This window comes from Sceloporus occidentalis, unplaced genomic scaffold (genome assembly GCF_023333645.1).
Source record: "Sceloporus occidentalis isolate IW3139 unplaced genomic scaffold, rSceOcc1.0.p SCAF_161, whole genome shotgun sequence".
NCBI classification, from domain to species: Eukaryota; Metazoa; Chordata; class Lepidosauria; order Squamata; family Phrynosomatidae; genus Sceloporus; species Sceloporus occidentalis.
This window is the reverse complement of record NW_028317141.1, coordinates 861,812-882,500: the sequence shown is the minus strand read 5'-3', so window position 1 is coordinate 882,500 and position 20,689 is coordinate 861,812. Positions and strand designations below refer to the sequence as shown.

The 20,689-nt window shown below is 46.5% G+C and overlaps 2 protein-coding genes across 2 annotated transcripts; one reads left to right on the top strand and one right to left on the bottom strand.

Moving 5' to 3' along the window:
- Positions 1-17,643: 17,643 nt before the first annotated feature.
- LOC149279670 (histone H2B 1.1-like) lies at positions 17,644-18,024 on the bottom strand. Its single transcript, XM_089500957.1, has one exon. It carries the CDS (start codon positions 18,022-18,024, stop codon positions 17,644-17,646), a length of 381 nt encoding a protein of 126 aa, XP_089357083.1.
- A 350-nt stretch (positions 18,025-18,374) lies between these two features.
- Positions 18,375-18,767, top strand: LOC149279669 (histone H2A type 2-B). The gene has a single exon (XM_089501028.1). The coding sequence runs from the start codon at positions 18,375-18,377 to the stop codon at positions 18,765-18,767; it is 393 nt and encodes a 130-aa protein (XP_089357154.1).
- The last annotated feature ends 1,922 nt before the right edge of the window (positions 18,768-20,689 follow it).

Here is a 20,689-nt window from a genome sequence, read left to right as displayed (position 1 = left end):
AGGTCCCACACTATCTTCCCACTAGTACCCACAGATTGTGGGCAGCCAGGGGGATCAAGGTGACTGTCCTTCCCTTCGTAGATTCTGAAGGAAACAGTATATCCCGTCCCACTCTCGCAAAGTTTATATAACTTTACACCGTACCTCGCTCGCTTGGACGGGATATACTGTTTGAAGTTCAGTCTACCCTTGAATAGGACCAGGGACTCGTCTACAGCCACATTTTTGTCGGGGGTATAAATTTCAGGGAATTTACGTGAAAAATAATTAATAATGGGCCTCAATTTATATAAACGGTCAAATTGGGGGTGCTCTCTAGGGGGGCATTGGGAATTGTCGGTAAAATGTAAAAATCTTAGGAGCCCAAAGTACCTGTTCCGGGGCATTATTTGGGAAAAAGCAGGGGTGGATATTACGGGATCTGTGCTCCAATAGGAGCGTATCGTGGGCTTTTTCACAATGCCCATCATAAGGGTCAGGGCCCAAAATCTTTTAATTTCATGGGAGTCAGTGGGGTACCAGGTCTGGCTTCTGTCTCCTTGGTCAGCTGCCTGACACTGGGCTGCATAGAGGTTTGTTTGAGCTGCTAGCAGCTCAAAAAACTCGGGGGCAAACATTAAATGGAAAAATGACTTTGGCTCGCTAGCATCGATGTCACATCTGATGCCAGGAGTCGCAGTAAAAGCAGGGATTACTGGGTCTATCATATTTGGGGGCACCCAATTATATTTAGAGTCAGGCTCTCCATGCCTGGCTTTGGCAGATGGACCCTGGCCATCATCGTCTTCCTCTGACTCGTCATTATCTGACGCACAGCAGGATTCCTCAGATATTGGATCAATATCTGATGCAGTCAGAGTGGCCTCGGCGTCTGACGCCGTCAGAGTGGCCTCGGCGTCTGACGCGGTCAGAGTGGCATCGTCATCAGACTGAGTGAGGCAGTCATGAGCCTCCTCAGCGCTGAAGACATGTTGCGCCATTGTACCTACCTGGCCAATTTCTAAAACACTACACTATCCCCAATATATAATGTGGTTTTGCACTAAGCACTGCAGCTCTGCAAAACGAACTCTCTCTGTCTCTATCTCTCTCTCTCTCTCTCTCCCCCAGTGTCGCACATCCAGCAGTAATGTCACTGACCCGGATGTGGTTCAGTCCCCCAAGGCTAATGACACACCAAGTTGTTACAGGGGATCGGGCTGCAGGGGGGGGTCCAGGCTGTCAAACGACAGCCTGTTCTCCCGTGCAGCGGCAGGGATGTGTTCCTGACGCTGCACGAAAGGCTAGACGTCCCGGTACGTCTATAGGGGATTGAAGGGGTTAATACGTACGTGTTTGTTTTATATTAAATTTTTTTGCAGTTGTAAAACCTTTTTTTTTTTCTCAAGCATAATTAAGACATTCAGAACGAACAAAATACGTTGCGAACGTTCCTTTAATTGTCACGTAACAGGAGGGGACGCTTCTCCGTGCGGATTGAGAAAGCTCACACAGCTCCCTGACGGCGACTCGGATGATGGACTGCCACGCGGGGGCCACTCTCCCACAGCTTCCTGACGGCCACTCGGCCCCCCCTCCAGAAGGCCACTCGGGAGCCCCCACCCACAGCTTCCAGACTGCCATTTGGGGGCCCACATCCCAAGGATTCTAGGAGGCCACCCAATGGGGGGGACCACCTCAAACTGCTTCCGGACTGCCACTTGGGAGCCCCCCTCCCACAGCTTCTGAATGGTCACGCGGGGGCCCCCTCCCACAGTTTCCTGATGGTCACGCGGGGGCCCACCTCCCAAGGATTCCAGACTGCCACTGGGGGACCCCCTCCCACAGCTTCCGGACTGCCACTCGGGGCCCCCCCTCCCACAGCTTCCGGACTGCCACTCGGGAGGCCCCCTCCCACAGCTTCCGGACTGCCACTTGGGATCCCCCCCTCCGAAACTTTCCAGACTGCCTCTCGGGGGGGCCCCCCTCCCAAGGATTCCAGACTGCTACTTGGGGTCCCCCCCTCCCACAGCTTCTGGACTGCCACTCAGGGGGCCCCTTCCCACCGCTTCCTGGCCTCATAATGTGTATTTATACCAGCAACGTATTATATATATAAATAAAGTTAGTTCCATTTATATGTGATGGCTCAGAGTAGTAGTATTGTTCGATAAATAAATTACACTGACATACTATATACGGTGCTGCAGAGTATGTTAATGTATTCTGTTACAGTATTATATAATTGTGGCGTATTTGTTGCATTGTGCATTCTATTTGATAATGTCATATATATATGTTCATTGTCGCTTCCCAATGTTATTTCTTTGATTTACTGTAAAAGTTATGCCATAGTTAGTAAAGGCAGACAGATGCCCAGACTCTTCTTTAATTCTCTGATCAGGCCCCAGTTACCCCTGCATTCCTGTGAAAATATGTTGTCGTTCCATGTCAGTAATGTCACAGAGCTGGCTAGTACGACCGACTACCTCCGCTGACTTGTGCTCCCTTAGCCTTGGACAACACTCCCTTCCCAGATTCCCCAGTCACTAGCAGTGTAGGGTATATAAAAATGAAGAACACTTTATTTTTTACACACATGGCTAGATATAGCCAGCAAAGCGAACATTAACATAAACAGTCAGGTATTGGATTACAACGGCTACAGAACCGGCCCCCTTACTCTGGGTAATTTGGACTCCCAGGGGCAATAGGGCCATTAAAGTGATTAACAATACAATGGGGTCCCCACCTCCACTATATATTACTGGCCAACATTTCCAGGGAAAAGAATGGTTTGGCCGGTGTCAGAGACAATTCTTGCGTGGAAAGAGTTAAAATGCTAGCGTGTTAAATGTCCATGGGTTGTCTGTTTTTTTTTTTTTTTAAATGTATGATTTGATGGGTGAATTGAATTGGCCGGGTTCAACAATGTCCCAAATAACACGGGGGGCAGTGACCACACGTCACATTTCCAATTTGAAAAATGCACACCTCTCAAATGTGGCCATTTAACCCCCCAACAAACCCGTGCATGGGGTTATCACTGTACTCAATAGATGATATTGAACATATATTAAGGTACCAGGAACCGTAAAATCATACCTGAAGTAAAATGTGTGCGGAAAAAACAGAAAAAAATACTGCAAACTTTGATGAATGCTGGTGATAAAATGTGTGCGTGGGAAGAGTTAAAATACCAGCATTTGAAATACCCTGGGATGTCTAGTTTTCAAAACTCTATGGTTTTATTTGCTATACGTGTAAAAGCCCTTTTGCCCTCAAACAGCCAGGAAAACCCCTTAAAGGGCAGAATCACTGTAGTTGGGAGATGTTGCAGAACACATATTGGGGTGTTGTTTCATCACACCTCACCCCAATACCTCATTTCAATCACTGACCACTCCTATGACCCCCAGCCATCACATCTAATGCCGATTACATCTAGCCACTACACATCACACCTCGCTCCTGCCACACCCAGCCATCACGCATCAGAACCATGATACCCAGCTTTTACACATTACACCTGGGAGTAGATGGCTAGATAGTCCCTCCCCTGTCTCTGTATTGGTGCAGGCTGCTGAAGAGGCTCCCTCTTTTTGGTCTTCTGGAGATCCTAGTTCTAAGTCTTGGGGTAAATGGGCATATTCAAGGTTATTGCCCCTAGTCTGAGAGATTGTAACCAGGTCTCACAATCTTGGGTGAATGGACAGATTCTTTGGGTTTTTACCCCAGTATTTTAGGTAAATTATCAAATTATCAGTTTAAATGTCTTGGGGTGAAATAGGCAGATTCTAAAGAGTTTTACCCCAGTTTCAGAATCGCGGGTGAATACACAGATTCTTTATGTTTTTAACCCGGGCTCAGAGTCTCGGGGTGAAATGGCAGATTCAGTTTTTTCAGTGTACTCTTTGGGTGTGGCTAGGAAGTGGGCGGGGCTTTAAAAAAACACTCATAAAAGAACCTTCTCAAAAACTGGGTGTGGCTGCTTAAAGCAACGCCCACTGTGCCATAAACCAATCATTCCTGGTGTTCCGTCAACAGCCTCATTGTGATGTCATAAGTAGCACAGGGTATCAATAGAGTGTGAGACTGGTAAACTGGTCATTGCTCAACAGAGCAGGCGACAGCGAAGATGTGCAAAGCCCAGCGCGATGTATATCTGAGCCAACTATTGTGTTTGGGGTACATTGGAGCTTTTATACTCCTCTGTATCATATTATTAATACGCAAAAAGAGAGAAGACTCTGAGAGACATCAACATGGATCCGGACACCATCTGCACCTTGTGCATTCTCTGGTGAACATCAACAACTCCATGTTCCAGATGAAGATGGAACACAGACGGTCTATGTCTTGTCTTGTGGATAGAGTCTCAAATCTGGAAGAAAATCTAAATCCAGAACGTGACTACAGCCGGAGGTATGAAAACCAGTCACCGAGACACCTGAGAGAGCATCGTGCGACCACCGCGAGAAGCTATCAGGTGTCACCTGATCGCATATCATGGAATTATTTCAACCTGGCTGAGGAAAAGGACTATGGCCTGTCTCAGGAGAAAAAAGAGCTCCAGGCAGTTATCAACAGCCTTCGTAGGCAGAATGAAGAATTGATAGAGCGCCTAGAAGACATGAGCAAAAAAGTCACTTTTCTTCAAGAACTAAAGAATTCCAAAGACTTACAGACCGAAGACCTGGAAAAGAGACTTTATGCCATGGAGATGTCCGCATCTGAACATCTTGATGCTGCTGAAGACCTCACGATTGAACTGTTCAAAGCTGAATACGCCAATGAGGACCTCATTGAGGACAACATTGAGTTACACCAACAGCTATCTGCTGAGAAACAGGACAGGGAGAATGTGGCCAAATACCTTGAGAAGTTTGAAGATGCTGTTGGAGCAATGAAAGCCTCTCTTCTAAGAGATAAACAGCTGAGCAATCCAGTTAGCACTCAACTTCGTGTGAAGATGGAGCAACTGCTCTCCGAAACACAAGGCTTCAGGTCCACACAAATCCCAATAACTGATGACCCTTCATGTTGTACGTGGCCCTCACCACCAAGCAGGCTGCTCTCTAGGGAACCATCACCCAGCCCTTAGATTCTTGCCTGGCCACGGCAATGGAGCAACCTCTGAGATCTCTTCAATGTTCTTAACCGTCTTCAGGAGGATGCTCCCTTGGTCACCAGTTGCCAATCAAAGAACATCACAAGTTTCCGTCTGTACTGTGATTTCTTCCATCGATCACAAATTTCCAACCATTAATCAATTTGGCAATAAAATTTAACATCTAGTATGGATCATACCATTTATTATACAGAAAATGGGGGGGGGTCACAAATTTCAAGTGAAACCTTCTACAAAGAGAAGGGTAACAGTACAATGATGCAAATTATAAGAACACAAAGTTAATATGGTGGCTCCCATGGTTTACACATAATACAGGGTTCTAATACATATACATGCACATTGTACAGCGCTGCAGAATGTGATGGCGCTATAAACATCATTACATAGGTATATTTACTGATTTATATCCATACCTGGGAACTTCCTGCTGTAGAGTACCAGGCGCTCTCCTCCTTCTGGTAGTGATGGCATCATGGGGGAGGGGCTATCTGTGCATAGGCATAAGTGGGCGGGAAGTAGGAGGGGAAATGGGGACCCTGGCCTGGAGGAAAAATCCTGAGAAACTATCCAGTCAAACAAATACATCCTACCATCAAAACGTAACTCTTATTATTAAGTGTAACGTATGAGATCAATACAAAGTATCTAAACAGTGTCAGTGACCGCTCAACATAGAGACTCCTAACGACAGACACTATGTATAACTATTCACCCTATCGCTCCTCCCTACATCCCAGACCGCCTACATCTAATAAAGTTACTCTCCCATAGTGACATTCTCCGTATCAGATGATGTAGACGGTGCCCTAATCTGTCAGTCTGTCTCGCCTACAAACATCCTAGGACTGCCTGCATCAAAGAGAAAAAAGAAAAATAAATGCAGCATATTGCATCATTCCATCCAGGAGCGGGGCTCCCCACTTCTGCATCACATATCAAAAGAAGTACCAACGCTTATCATCGCGTGGCTGATAATGCCCCAAACAGAGCATCAATAGCCTGTACCTGATGATATTTTAAATGACAGATCAGTCAGGAAATCATGATGGTTTATGTCCTGCCCCAACTCATGTATTCCACTTCCTCACAGAGTCATTATGTACCAATTTCATAATAATGATATACTTGCACTAGATCTTTGTGTATAGTTACAGGTAAAATGTATATATCCCATTTGGCACATATAGATGTACCGCAGCCACGGAGACCCCCCAAAAGGAAACCAGGAGCAATAGTTATAAATACGGGGGAAAAAATAAATAAAAATTGTGTTTATCACATATTACCACAAAATTGGATGTGTATATTTATATTATTCAATGAATGGAGCAAACGAAAAACCCCTCATTCAGCCCTTTGGGGGAGAGGGTCTGTAACTACCAAAAACACTCACTCCTTAGTAATTTCACATTAATATCGCTTTTTCATGGTGATTGTTTGATCTTTTCAATAGCTACGATGCTTTTCATGACGGGAGACTGGGGTGTCCCTCGTATCTCTAACCGAATCGAGCCCTCTTATCCCGAGTTCTCTAAAAGTTTTCCCAATGTATTTTTCCCACAAGCTCAATCGGTCATGTATATAACACCTACCCTACGCCAATCTATGAAGGACCTGATTCCAAAAGTTTTTAAACCCGTCGTGTCTTTAAAACAGTGAGTTGGCTTAATATATTGGCAGACTCTACATCTCCCGCGTTTGTACATGCCCTCAGGCTTATTTCTAAGCCAAATCGAGGAATTAGGAGCCCAAGACTCTAAGACTGCATTAAAAAAACAGTTATTAATCTTATCTTAATGGGTATGTTCTAACCCTGAGAATCTGCCCAGTCACCCGGAGATTCTGAGACTGGGGAACATCCGTGAGAATCTGCCCATTCACCCCGAAACTCTGAGACTGGGGAACATCCGTGAGAATCTGCCCATTCACCCCGAAACTCTGAGACTGGGGAACATCCGTGAGAATCTGCCCATTCACCCCGAAACTCTGAGACTGGGGAACATCCGTGAGAATCTGCCCATTCACCCTGAGAATCTGAGACGGATTAAGAACAGAAACCTGCCCATTTCCCACCAGAGTCTGAAACTTGGGCAAAAACCCTTAGAATCTGCACATTCACCCTGAGACTGGGATAAAAACCCTGAGAATCTGCCCATTTCACTCCAGTACGCTTAGACTGTTGTCAAAAACCTCTAGAATCTGCCCATTCACCCCGAGACTGACACTGGGGTATAAAACCCAGACACTCTGCCCATTTAGAACACCCTTAGAATCTGCCCTTTCACTCTTAGATTCAGAGGATGGGGTTAAAATCCTGAGAAACTGCCCATTAAACCCGATACCCTGGCAGGTGGGGAAAAACCTTCAGAATCATCATATTCACCCCAAGACCCTGATACTCATGTAAATAACCTGAAGTAACAATCCTGAGAATCTTCCCATTTACTTCAAAACCTTAAAGCCACCAGAGAGGAGAGGAGAGGTTATTTGTGTTCTCGTTTTGTTCTGATTTGTTTTCTTCGTTAATTCTCCTTCTATCGGAGGGGAAGGAGTAGCGACTTCTATTTAGCAATTGATCGATTTTTTTTCCTAACACAACTACAAAAACTCCATAATGCATCCTTTTCAATGATTTCTTTTTTTATTTTTAATCTCTAAAATACCAGTATTTTTTTTTTCTTTTCCTGAAGGGGTGGTAGATAAGTGGAACAGCCTCCTAGCAGGAGTATCTTGAAGTGGACTCCATCATTAGGTCTGGCCTCGGCTTTGGGAATCCCATTGGTGGCCTCTTCTGGTAATAAGCCACCTCCGCATTTACTCTGTTCTCTGCTAGGTGGACTGTGACGTTTGTAGTAATTACGGGTACTGGCTACACAGCGCAGGGATCAGAAACGACCCGCGAGAGAGCAGAAAGTTCAACATGACTAAGCAAGGACTGGATTATGATGGCAATGTGAGTAATTCCTCCCCGTTTCAACAGAGGGGTGACTTTATTTTAGTGGGTGTAGTTGAGGTTACTTATGTAACTGGGTGAGATATTTAGAAGCAGATTAATTCTGTTATCTAATAAGTGGGACTGTTGGCAGCTATGTTTTGAAACCAGGGTTTAACCCTTAAATGTCTCGGACACAACTTGGTGGAAGAAGTGAAGAATAACTAAATGTCGGGTCAATAAACAAATGAAGTTCCGTGTTACGCAATCACAGCGGCCACATCGCCCCGGAAGATACGTTACCTTTTACATAATGTTACAGAATCGACCAATCACATCTTCCGTCATATAGTGTTTTTCCCTTGATGTATACCAGTGCTCATATCTATATGTTTTTATTCTATAGGGTGACTATTTCCGGCTTTGGGTTCCCGAATTGCAGAAGATAGAGGGTGGGGATGTACACCCTCCCTGGGCACTGAGTAACGGGCAACTTGCGCATGCTGAGGTGTCTCTTGGGAAACCTATCCGTTTCCAGTTGTAATGGCGCAAGAATGGAGCAGACACATCAACCAGAAGCTCGTAAGTTACACCATTATTAAACCGTTTTATATATATATATCCAATGGCGAGTAGTACCCCGGGCTTCAGCAAAATAAAGTAACGGGAAAAGATTATTGGAGGGAAGTAGGGTGGTTGATAAGTGGATCAGCCTTCCAGCAGAAGTGGTAGATGTGAGATAATTTCAGAGTGCATGGGATAGGCATATGGGAACTGAATCTAAGACCAGGCCAACGACTGATTAAGGTTGAATCTTTACCGCAAGAGAAACGGACGGATAGATGGAATCCATGGAGGCCTCTGTGTGAAAGCTCAGTAGAAGCCAGACCACTTTATTAGCTCCCCACCCACCCGAGTACCAAGCGATGTGAAGTTTGGATGAATTTAGTTACAAAGGTAGTGGTTTCCGGTTTATAAAGTAGATGGGAATGTTAAGGCAGATCTGTCACAAACTTCTTTTCCTATTCTCAGAATCTGCATGATTATTCCTCCCCATTGCGTTATCTCTTCCCTTTTGTTAAGGTGGTTTCTAGGCAACATAACTTTTACAGACAAACCGAAAACGGAAACCTTTTCTAATTAGATGATGTGTCCAATATGACTTCTTTTATCTTCCCTGTCCGGTTGAATTAACTGGACAGGGAATGATTAATATTTATAGTCTCAGTGCATATGTCCCAAGTGTCCCTGGGTGTAGGTACAGTCCCTCTTTCCTTTCTGCCTATTTCTGCAGAATATGTATTTGCCTCCTAACCCCCCCCCCCCACACACACTCCCTGGCTTGCAGTAGATCTGTTTGGCTGAACACATCTCCTACCGTCCCCAGCCTCATGAAATACTCACCGCCAGTCAGAGCCCCCCTGGGACCATCTCTGGAGCTAACGGGACCCTGCGTGCGCATACACAGAAAGTGCTTACACTGATTTCAATACAAGCAATTCTCTGTCACTGATTGGCTGCTTTAAGTTAATCAATGGCATGAAGGTGAGACTTCAGAAGGAGCTGCAGCTTCCCACAAAGGTGATTATGTATTTATTGAGTATTAAAGTACTCACACAGCCCCACATTGTACTGCGCTAAGGAATATGATGGCGCTATATAAATAAATATTCATTCTGTGTTGCTGAGGCTGCATGGGGTCACTGGAGCTTCCCTTTAATGCTATAAATTGATACAAATGTTTACGTCTCTTGCATGCTGGTGTTATGACATCATCAATGGGGAGGGGGCCCGTCACACCCACCTAAACAACACAAGAACAGGGGGATAGACTTCTACTTCTCATGCAATTAATTTGTTTAAATCCAGCAGGAACCCCCAAACTGCTCCACCATCAGATCGGACCGGTGGGAAAGCCTGGTTTTAATGACCATCGGCCCCTCACACTCCCAATCTGCTGCTCCAGTGACAGATCAGGTGCTGCTGCTATGTGAACATCAGGCGGCCGCTGGCCTTAAAGTGCCAGCACCATCCGATCAACACCAGACCGGCCCTGGCTGGGTATAAACCTCATTACCCTCTTTTATTGCACTAAATCCAAACATTACAGCTTTTTTATTTTATTGAAAATGGCCCAATTTTATCCTCCTGTTGATCTGTTGGGTCGCGGCTCGAGGTGCCTTTCCACATCCGTTCCGGGCGTGGGAGGCATTAATACGGCGAGTAGGATTTTGTTACTCGGAGCAGGAAAGTCTTGCAGGGCGTCTCTTAGTCCGTTCCCCGTGTGATTTCCCTGCGGTAAATCCGCCGCTCGCTGAAGCTGATGTCGCGTTTTCCTGCCGGACTCCGGACACAAAGGTTCTGGTACCGGCCTGAGCTGCCGTCAGATGCGCCGCGGGTAGCCGAATAATTACGCATTTCGCTTTTTTAGTAACAATACACGGTTTACGTGATAACATTCGCATCCACTGATAATTTTTACTTTTATTTTTTTATACATTATGTGTTCATATTTACACGATTATGTCGTACGCTGCTTCACGTGATGCACTCAGGGGCCTGAACTCCAACAGGCTTCCAGGTCATCAGAAGCATCTTAGCGACTGTTGTATATGTAGAGTTATATATCTGCCCCAAATCAGCGTTATTACTGGAAGGGAGACTGTGCCGGGGCAGAGAGCCAGAGCAAGGAGGTTTCTGCGGGGACTCGCCAACCAGCAGAGATAATGATGCGCAGAAGCGCTGAGAGCAGCAAAGGCGCAGATCTTTCTGCTCAACAAGCCCCCTTCACCCCAGCAGGGAAAGAGGGTAAGTACTGGCACGGAAGGGACCAAACATTTTTAGAACATGTTGCGTTTGTAATACCCCCTGAATTATTGCAGTAGTTACCAACACTGTAACCTGGAACATAAAGCGGAAATGGCAACATGTCCAGGAGTAACACGCGACTCTGTGTTCCAGCACTCATAGGATCAGTTCTCAGATTCATAGCTCCCAACAGCCACGACACTCACAGGGCATTCACATCTTCCAGTCTGCCCACTTCATGGTCCTATCCTGCCCCTCCTTACTCCTAACAAAGGGACCCTGATTTGGACACCTGGAGATTTGGGGGCTGTGCAGATTTCCACCCCCTAGTGCTGTAATATAACCCCCCGCGCTATATACATTAAGATAACCCCCCCCCCCCAGCAGCATATACAGTAATAAGCTGTATTCCAATAAACTCCCTTTATCTGCAGACCTGGACGCCGCCATTGCTGTCTACTATATCAACTCCAACTGCTTTAAAAAGAAAACAGCTAAATATTTTTTAACATTTTTGTTTAAAAGGGACAGTGCAAGATTTTGAAAATGCAATTTTAATCTGATACTAATAAACAACCTTGTTGTCTGCTATAACTGTTGGGTTACCGTTATTTCCGTTTATTAATAAACATGAAGGACGTAGCTTTGGTCGCCTGTCCTTGGAGTCACATTTGGCTGGAAAGCAGCTGCTCCCAACGCATTCTGCCCTCGCGGCTCTGTTCACAAGTCACATATAATAATGTAAGAGGTTTTATTAAATGCTGGAATGAAACCTAGTCTTATCGCAGATATGGCAGTTCCCCATCAAACAGTAAAGTGCCACTTAAATGTTAATGTATTTGTAAAATATTTGTTGACATCATTTTATACAAAACAAGAGATATGAATAAAAAAATATATATATTAAATTAATATTTCTTTATAAATATGTTGTTTCTTTATAAAAAAAGACAAGATGTCTGTGATTTATCTATGCAAAGGAGGAGAAATGTCATAAACGAGAGGGTCAGAGGCTTAGATGTAACGGACGTTAATAACTAAAGTATCTCCGCCCTGTGCAGATGGTATTGTGTGAATAATGTGATCCCCGCAAAATGCTGCTTACACAAGACCCTTCAAAGGTTAAATTCATTTGTTTCTCCTCCGTCTGTTGCTTCCTCACTGCCCTCCTGCCTCTTCCTTCCCCTCCCAGTTTTCTACTGCCTGCATGTACACTCTGTATGCTGCCTACTTATTCCACCAGTCTTCTGCCTCTTGCCTGTTCCTCCTTAGTAAGATAAGAAATGCCTGTTATCCTCCTATCTGCTACTGCCTACTTTCCTGTACCTGTTCTCAATCTAATGCTGCCTTCTTATTCCCCCCTTGGTCTATTGCTGACTGATTGTAAGAAAAAATAAATGACAGTAGACTGGGGGGGAACAGCCATTTCCCCTGTCTGCTGTCCCTGCCTGTTCTCCTACCTAGTCTGCTTGACTGCCTATTCCCCATTGAGTCTGCTGCATCCTTCATTCCCCCTGTGTCATTCTGGTCCCATATCCCTGCTCTCCCTTAGTCTGCTGTCAACTTCCCACACGCTCAGTCTACTGCCCCCTGCCTGTCCCCTCCCCCAGTTTGCTTGCCTGTTCCCAACCCAATTTAATTCTGCCTGCCCCTTCACAGTCTGATGTGGCCTGCCCTTTCACTTCCCATCGACTGCCACCTGCCTAGTCTAGTACGTGCTACTGCCTGCTTGATCCTCACCCCTAGTCTGTTGCTGACCTTCTGTCTGCTTCCTGCCCCCCCCCCCCATCTGCTTTTCCGCCTCCCAGTCTGCTACTACCTGCCTGTTCTCTCCAATTCACTCTGCTGCCTGGTTCCTTCTTCGTCAGTCTGATGCCTGCCTAATTTGTTCTGCTTCCCCACCCCGAAGATGGGGCCTTGTCCTAACCCCCTAGTTTGCTGCCTTCCTATTCTCCTATCCTCCTCGGTCTGCTTCTGCCAGCTTAGTCTTCCATGGTCTTACCCCTGCTCTGTTTCCTCCCAGCCTATTATGTCCTTGATCTACTGCTGCCTGCCTTTCCTCCTGTTTGTCCCCTCTTCACTGTCCATCCGATCTACTATCACCTGTTCACCTCCCATTCTGATGTTGCCTTCCTGCCCCCCCCAGTTTGCTTCCTGCCTATTCCAGCCTTCCTTTTCCACTCCTAGTCTGCTGCTTTCCCTCAGTCTAATGCTTAATTACTTGACCATTCCAGTCTGATGCTGCCAGCCTAGTTTGCTATTGCTTGCCCACTCCCCTACCCAGTCTTCAGCTTCCTGCCTACCCCTCAGTCTGCTGCTGACTGCCTGTTCCCCTAGTCTGTTGCTGCCTAAATGGACTCCTACACTTTGTTCTGCCATCTACCTCTTCCCTCTGCTCTTCACTCTACTGCCTGCTTGTTCCCTCCCCATCTGCCTATTCCTTCCTTTGCCCAGATGCCCCCCATTTTGCTCTCTGCCTATCCCCGCCTTCCATTTCCCCTCTTAGTCTGTTGTTTGACAGTTGCCACAATCTTTTGCCACCTTTTTGATCAATAAACCCTTGGCTATTTCCTGCATATTCAACCACTCTAGTCTGTTGCCTGGTTTTACCTCCCTCAGTCTAATACTGCTTTCCTCTACCTTTCTCAGTCTGATGCCCCCTGCCTGTTCCTCTTCCCAGTATTCTAGTGCCTCCCTTATCACCCAGTCTGCCAATGTCTGGCTGTACCTTTCTCAGTCTAATGTCACTTAGACCTGTTCTTTTCTGCCTGCCTACCAATGGAGACTTCTCAACCCTCCCCCCAAAATCTCTGCCTGAATATTTCTCCCCAGTCTGCTTCTGCCTGCCTCACCCCATTTGCTGTCTACCTATTTATTCCTACATGTTTCCCCTCATTCTGCTGCCTGTCTATTCCTTCTTACAAGCCCCCCTCAATCTGCTAGCTTCCTGTCACTTCTCAGTCTTCTGTCTGTTTATTCCTCCAGTTATCTGCAGCATGCCTGTTCCCACCTAGTAAGCTATCACATGCCTTCATTTTGTTTGCTGCCCCCTGCCAATCACCCCCTTGGTCTATTGCCCCCTGCCTACCTGGCTATTCTTCCATGCATCTTTCCCCCAGTCTGCTGCCTGCTACCCCCGTTTCTTGCATACATATTCCCTCCTTCCTTTTTCCCCCTAATGCTTCTGCTGCCACCTGCTTCCTATTACTCCCAGTCTGTTACCGCATATATGTTCCCAAATACTCTGTCAGTTCTTTCCAGTTTGCTGCCACTTGCCCTCCCCCTCACACTACGGCTGTTACACTTACCTGTCTAGTGATGTCCGGATCATGAACGAATCGTTCATTTGATCCGGTTCTTTTTAGTGATCCGGATGAGTTGGTTCACTAGACTGAACGATTCGTTTGTAGCGGTTCAGTCTGTGAATCATCATGCAGCTGTAACCTGATCCTAGAGCTGTGAGTCATCTGCAGAGCACTCTGGGGTCAGGTTACAGCTCATTAATTCTCACAGGAACGATGACTCATAGAGTCAGAGATTCGTTCAAAGAGTCGAATGATCCGAAGAGTCGAATGAACCGAAGAGTCGAATGAACCGAAGAGTCGAATGAACCGAAGAGTCGAATGATTCGAATCTTACAGGGATCCGGATCTTACAAGGATCCGAATCTTACAGAGATTCGAATCATTCAGAGAAAATCACTGATACCATACTTTTATAAATAAATACATTAATAATGTTCACACTGCCCCCAGGATTTAGATTCCCCTGAGTTTGCCCCCCTTTACCTATAACTGCACCTACAGTTAACTTTATTAATTAAATTAACCCTCAATCATCAGCATAAAATTAACCCTTATACCCCATCAACCATAACTGCCCCTGAAATTAACCGTAAAGATCCCATTAACCATAACGGCCCCTGAAATTAACCCTAAAGACCCCATTAACCACAACGGCCCCTGAAATTAACCCTAAATACTCCATTAACCATAACTGCCCCTAAATTAATTGCATGTACTCCAGATAAATTACCTAATAAATTGGTATGGTTGATGGGGTCTTTAGTGTTAATTTGGGGGCAGTTATGCTTAATGGGGTGTTTAAGGATAATTTAGGGGCAGTTATGCTTAATGGGGTCTTTAGTGTTAATTTAGGGGCAGTTATGCTTAATGGGGTGTTTAAGGATAATTTAGGGGCAGTTATGCTTAATGGGGTCTTTAGTGTTAATTTAGGGGCAGTTATGCTTAATGAGGTGTTTAGGGTTAATTTGGGGGCAGTTATGCTTAATGGGTCTTTAGTGTTAATTTAGGGGCAGTTATGCTTAATGAGGTGTTTAGGGTTAATTTGGGGGCAGTTATGCTTAATGGGGTTTTTAGTGTTAATTTAGGGGCATTTATGCTTAATGAGGTGTTTAGGGTTAATTTGGGGGCAGTTATGCTTAATGGGGTGTTTAGGGTTAATTTGGGGGCAGTTATGCTTAATGGGGTGTTAAGGGTTAATTTTAGGGGCAGTCATGGTTGATGGGGTGTTAAGGGTTAATTTTAGGGCAGTCATGGTTGATGGGGTGTTTAGGGTTAATTTAATGGTGAGGGTTAATTTAATTAATTTAATAAAGTTAGCTTAAGGTGCAGTTGCAGGTAAAGGGGAATGTAAATCCTGGGGGCAGTGATTATGAATGTATTATTTATAACAGTATGGTGACATTCTCTGAATGATTACAATGCCAATGAAGGCAGAGAGTCGTTCAAAGATCCGGATCTTACAATGATCCGGATCTTACAATGATCCGGATCTTACAATGATCCGGATCTTACAATGATCCGGATCACTGTAAGATTCGGATCCCTGTAAGATCCGAATCTTTGAACGACTCTCTGCCTTCATTGACATCACTGGAGGCAGGGGGGAGGATTCATAATGAAAGGGGCGGGGCCAATCGTTAGTGTGCCTGCACGGAGTTACTGGAAAACAGTAACTCCGTGCAGGCACACTGAGTGATCCGAAGATCCGGATCATGAATCGGATCATTTCAGTGAACGAATCGAAATGATCCGATTCACTTTAATGATCCGAACTTCCCATCACTAGTGGCCAACTCAAGCCCTTTATAGAGTAGAGGTAAATGTGATTGGATACGCTTAATCACGCCCCTCTTTTTCATAGGCTAGGACGATGGTTTGAAAAAGCCAGCCTTTGATCAAGAGACTTCGGTGTGGAGAGTTATCTTTTTTTTTTTTTTTTTTAAATTAAATGCTCGAATCGGTCATTTATTCGTTAGCTGCGGTTCTTTTTTTATTTATTTCTTCTCCTCTCTTTTGTTCAGCCTCCTACCTAGTGAAACTGTGTACTGGCTGACCGTTAACAGCGATACGGCGACAGCTAAAAGCCCGCCTTTATCTTGGCCGCCGTTTGGCGTTTATTTACAGTGATATGCTGCCACCTAGTGGTAAATGAGGAATCGTCGAAAGCGATCTCCCGCGGGCAGGCTTTTGATATTCCTAAATAGCCAATCGGTGTCTGAGGCACACTTGTAAGCTTCTCCAGCCAACCAACGTGAAGCATATATGAAAAAAAAGCAACGCCCCCTTGAGGCATTATGGTGCAGTTCCCCATCAGGTCCGTCCAGTACGCATAAAAGAAAGCTGGTCGGCTGTAGGCGAGTATTGTGCTGTAGAAATCGTGGAGAAAACTTTATCATGTCTGGCCGCGGCAAAGGAGGTAAGGGACTCGGAAAAGGTGGCGCAAAGAGGCACAGGAAGGTGCTTCGGGATAACATCCAGGGTATCACCAAGCCTGCTATCCGCCGTTTGGCTCGCAGAGGAGGTGTAAAGCGTATCTCTGGGCTGATCTATGAGGAGACCCGCGGTGTGCTCAAAGTGTTTTTGGAGAACGTGATTCGTGACGCAGTCACTTATACTGAGCATGCCAAGAGGAAAACCGTTACCGCTATGGACGTGGTGTATGCCTTGAAACGCCAAGGCCGTACTCTGTACGGTTTCGGAGGTTAAGCTTGTTGACTCGTCACCCTTAAACACCCAACGGCTCTTTTCAGAGCCACCCACACACTCTCTTAGGCTATGATCATGTTGTCCCCGTGTCGGCCCGCGGTTTTCTATGCACACCTTGAAATAACCAGCTTAATAGTGGCTGGGTCTGGCTATAGAGTGAGTTACTAGCAGGATCAGAGTGCTGAGAGTTGGGCCCGTTTGCAGAACATGTGCTGGGATCGGCAGCTAGTGTCCTCCAAAGGCTGGCTTGAATGGGGGCCGGCCCGGGGTTAGTAGGTTCCGTCTGGTGTGTATTTTAATTCTGTATGTCCCAGTATGTGTGTGATTTTGAATATGCCTTTGTCGTCCCCTCATGTCTTATCCTGTCCGTGTGCCACTTGTCCTACCCACGACACTACCGCGTCATGGCTTAGTCAATAGCCCCACGATGTAGCTCAGCTTCGGCTAGCCGCAGTGGTAAAGCAGCCCCTTTTTCTCTGCAACGCTGGTTCTGTCTGGCTGTGAAGGGGTTAATCTCTTGGGTCCCAGCAGGAGAAAAGGTCGTTGCCATCACAGGAGCCCCTTCACCTTGGGCTTCTCTTCCCAAGCAGTCTGGTCGATGGGCACGATACCCCAGCTTACCTGGTGGAGTGAGGAGCACCTGTCAATGCTCACAAATGCTCTTCCCAGACCTAGCAGTCCGACAAAAGGGGCTATATCATTTACATAGCTCTGAGACAGACCATGTGGGTGGCTCTCAAAAGAGCCTTTGTTTATAAAGTGAGAGAACAAGGAGAGCTTTACTTGGCGCTGGTGTACTTGGTAACAGCCTTGGTGCCCTCTGACACAGCGTGCTTGGCCAGCTCTCCAGGAAGGAGGAGGCGTACAGCAGTCTGAATCTCCCGAGAAGTGATGGTGGAGCGCTTGTTGTAATGGGCTAGGCGTGAAGCTTCCCCGGCAATGCGCTCAAAGATGTCATTGACAAACGAGTTCATGATGCCCATGGCCTTGGAGGAAATGCCAGTGTCGGGATGCACCTGCTTCAGTACCTTGTAGACATAAATCGCGTAGCTTTCCTTTCTGCTCTTCTTGCGCTTCTTCCCATCTTTTTTCTGGGTTTTCGTAACAGCTTTCTTAGAGCCTTTCTTCGGAGCAGGCGCAGATTTCGCTGGATCAGGCATCGTGTCTGCTTTCGTTTCCGCACGCAATTCAAGAGAACATGATTAACACTGAAATTGCTGCGCCGGGCCCTTCCCTTTATAGGCACCGCATGCAAATAAGGCCGTTCTGCTGTCTCGCGTCCGATTCGATGAGGTTGTCACGTGAGAAGATGCGGCCGCCCATGAACCGCAGTGCCTACACCGATTGGTGTCTCAGACTCTTTCCACCCGATTGGCTGTTTTGGAAAGGAACCAATCAGTGACGAATAGCGTCACGGGGGGAAGCTACAAATAGCTGGGTAAGTGAGCGGCGTTTCTTTGTTACGTGCTTCTTAATCGCTTTGCTGCGTGGTCGGTTGTCGAGCGAAAGCATGTCTGGCAGAGGAAAACAAGGTGGAAAGGTTCGCGCTAAGGCAAAGACACGTTCTTCCCGTGCTGGTCTGCAGTTCCCTGTCGGCCGTGTGCATAGGCTTCTTCGCAAGGGTAATTATGCCGAGAGAGTAGGCGCCGGCGCACCCGTGTATCTGGCAGCGGTGTTGGAGTATCTGACTGCTGAGATACTGGAGTTGGCTGGTAACGCTGCACGCGACAACAAAAAGACCCGTATCATTCCTCGCCACCTGCAGCTCGCCGTTCGTAACGACGAGGAGCTCAATAAGCTGCTCGGCGGGGTCACCATTGCTCAGGGAGGTGTTCTACCCAACATCCAGGCGGTGCTCTTGCCCAAGAAGACAGAGAGCCACAAACCTGCCAAGAGCAAGTGAGTGCAGTAATCGGTAACCGCAGGGCAATTAGCCAACACCACCAAAGGCTCTTTTCAGAGCCACCCATAATCTCTGGAACAAGCTATATCTTCCCTTGCTATAAACTTGCTGCAAACGTCTTTAAAGGCAACTGCTTTCCATTGCAGATGTTCAGCCCGATGTTTAGTTGCTGAGCTTAACGGTGGCTAAACACCATTCATACAGGCTACATCATACACCCTACCCCCCCTGTCCGTTTCAGGGTTAAAATTCGAGGCAAAGCTGCCAGCACTTAAATGGATAAATATGATTCTCAAGAAAGGTGGGTGGGCAAGTGCGACCACACGGTGGCAGCATTGCATAGGAAATTGTGGTTTACCGCAAATTAAAGTGGCAGAAGCCGGGGAATCCCTCAGCTGTGATGATCGTGTAGCTGGCAATGGTCTGGGGAGCGAATTAATGAATTTGATAATCACTCTGAGACCCGTGAGTAGCTCCATTGTAGACATCTCCCTTGCCTCTGAAAGCTTAATTGCTAAGAAGGAATTAACCCTTCATATACCCCAAAGTAGTGATACGAAGTTCGGATCAGTAAAGTGAATCGGATCATTTCGAGTCGTTCATTGAAATGATCCGATTCATGATCCGAATCTTTTGCCCAGTCCCTCCCTGCAGTCAAACTAACGATTGGCCCCGCCCCTTTCTGCCTGCCTACTCTAGCGATGTCACTGAAGGCAGAGAATCGTTCAGAGATTCAAACCATTCAGAGAATATCACTGACACCACACTTATATAAATAAATACATTAATAATTTTCACTGCCCCCAGGATTTAGATTCCCCTTAGATTGTCCACCTTTAGATTGCTTTACCTCTAACTGCACCTTTAGTTAACTTTATTAAATTAACCCCTCAGTCCTCAGCATTAAATTAACCCTAAACATCCCATTAACCATTACTGCCCCTAAATACCCTCATTAACCATAACTGCCCCAGCGCGGCTATCGGACCCACGCCGGCTGTCCCGCGGTCCATCCCGGGGGAAGCGTCAACCTACTGCCGCTCGGCTCCCCTTCCCGTCCTACCTCATCCATGTATCACCTGCTCTACCCATGGACTTCGGCTCTCGTAGCCCAGACACCCTCGCAGAGACTGGGGATCCCTTGTCACTGGAGCCGCTAGAGAGGTGGCGATCAGGCGGTGCGGCTATCGTACAAATGCCGGCTGTCCCGGGGAAACGTCGATTTGCTGCCGCTCGGGGTCCCTACGGATATTGCGGGGCTCGGTTGCCTAAGCGTGGCGCCGGACCGTCTGGGCAGGGAGGGAAGATGTGTGCCTGATTTATGACCTTTTTATCACCTAACCTGTATATAAGCCTGTGTGTTTCCCCAATAAAGTCTGTTACTTCACTGGAACGTTAGTTTCGTCTAATGCTTCAGGGACCCGCTGGATTACTAATTGTCATTTTCAGGACAATTACGGCACTGTACTCAGCTACGCCTCGGCGGGCTGCGGTGCCGTGAAGCTAGGGTCACCGGACCAGCTCGTGAGCCCTGCTCCGCTAGTGTCGGTGTGACGGACCGACCAGGGACCTCAGGTTCTCCCTCTCCACCAAGAGCGACTTCTCCCTTCAGGACAATAATTCCCCGCAATCTATAGGCAACCGGCACCACTAAATCTTGGAGATAAAGAGCACACATTATCTTTATTAGATTATCTCTCAGACCTTAGTGTGCCGTGTGCAAACTTTTACAAAATAAGGCAATAATATACATTTTTATTAATAACACATTAAAGAGTTTCATGTCACTGGATAACATTAACTGAGGGGTAGGGTGACTCTAGGAACCATCACATTACTCCCCCCTTTGTTTCCAGTGACAGACCCGGCTAGACCCCAACGGGTCGGCTTAGGGCTGTTTCTTTGGTTAGGTGGCTAACTCC

Coding starts and splice junctions, on each gene's coding strand:
- LOC149279670 (XM_089500957.1), bottom strand. CDS start 18,024: ATGCCTGATCCAGCGAAATCTGCGCCTGCTCCGAAGAAAGGCTCTAAG.
- LOC149279669 (XM_089501028.1), top strand. CDS start 18,375: ATGTCTGGCAGAGGAAAACAAGGTGGAAAGGTTCGCGCTAAGGCAAAG.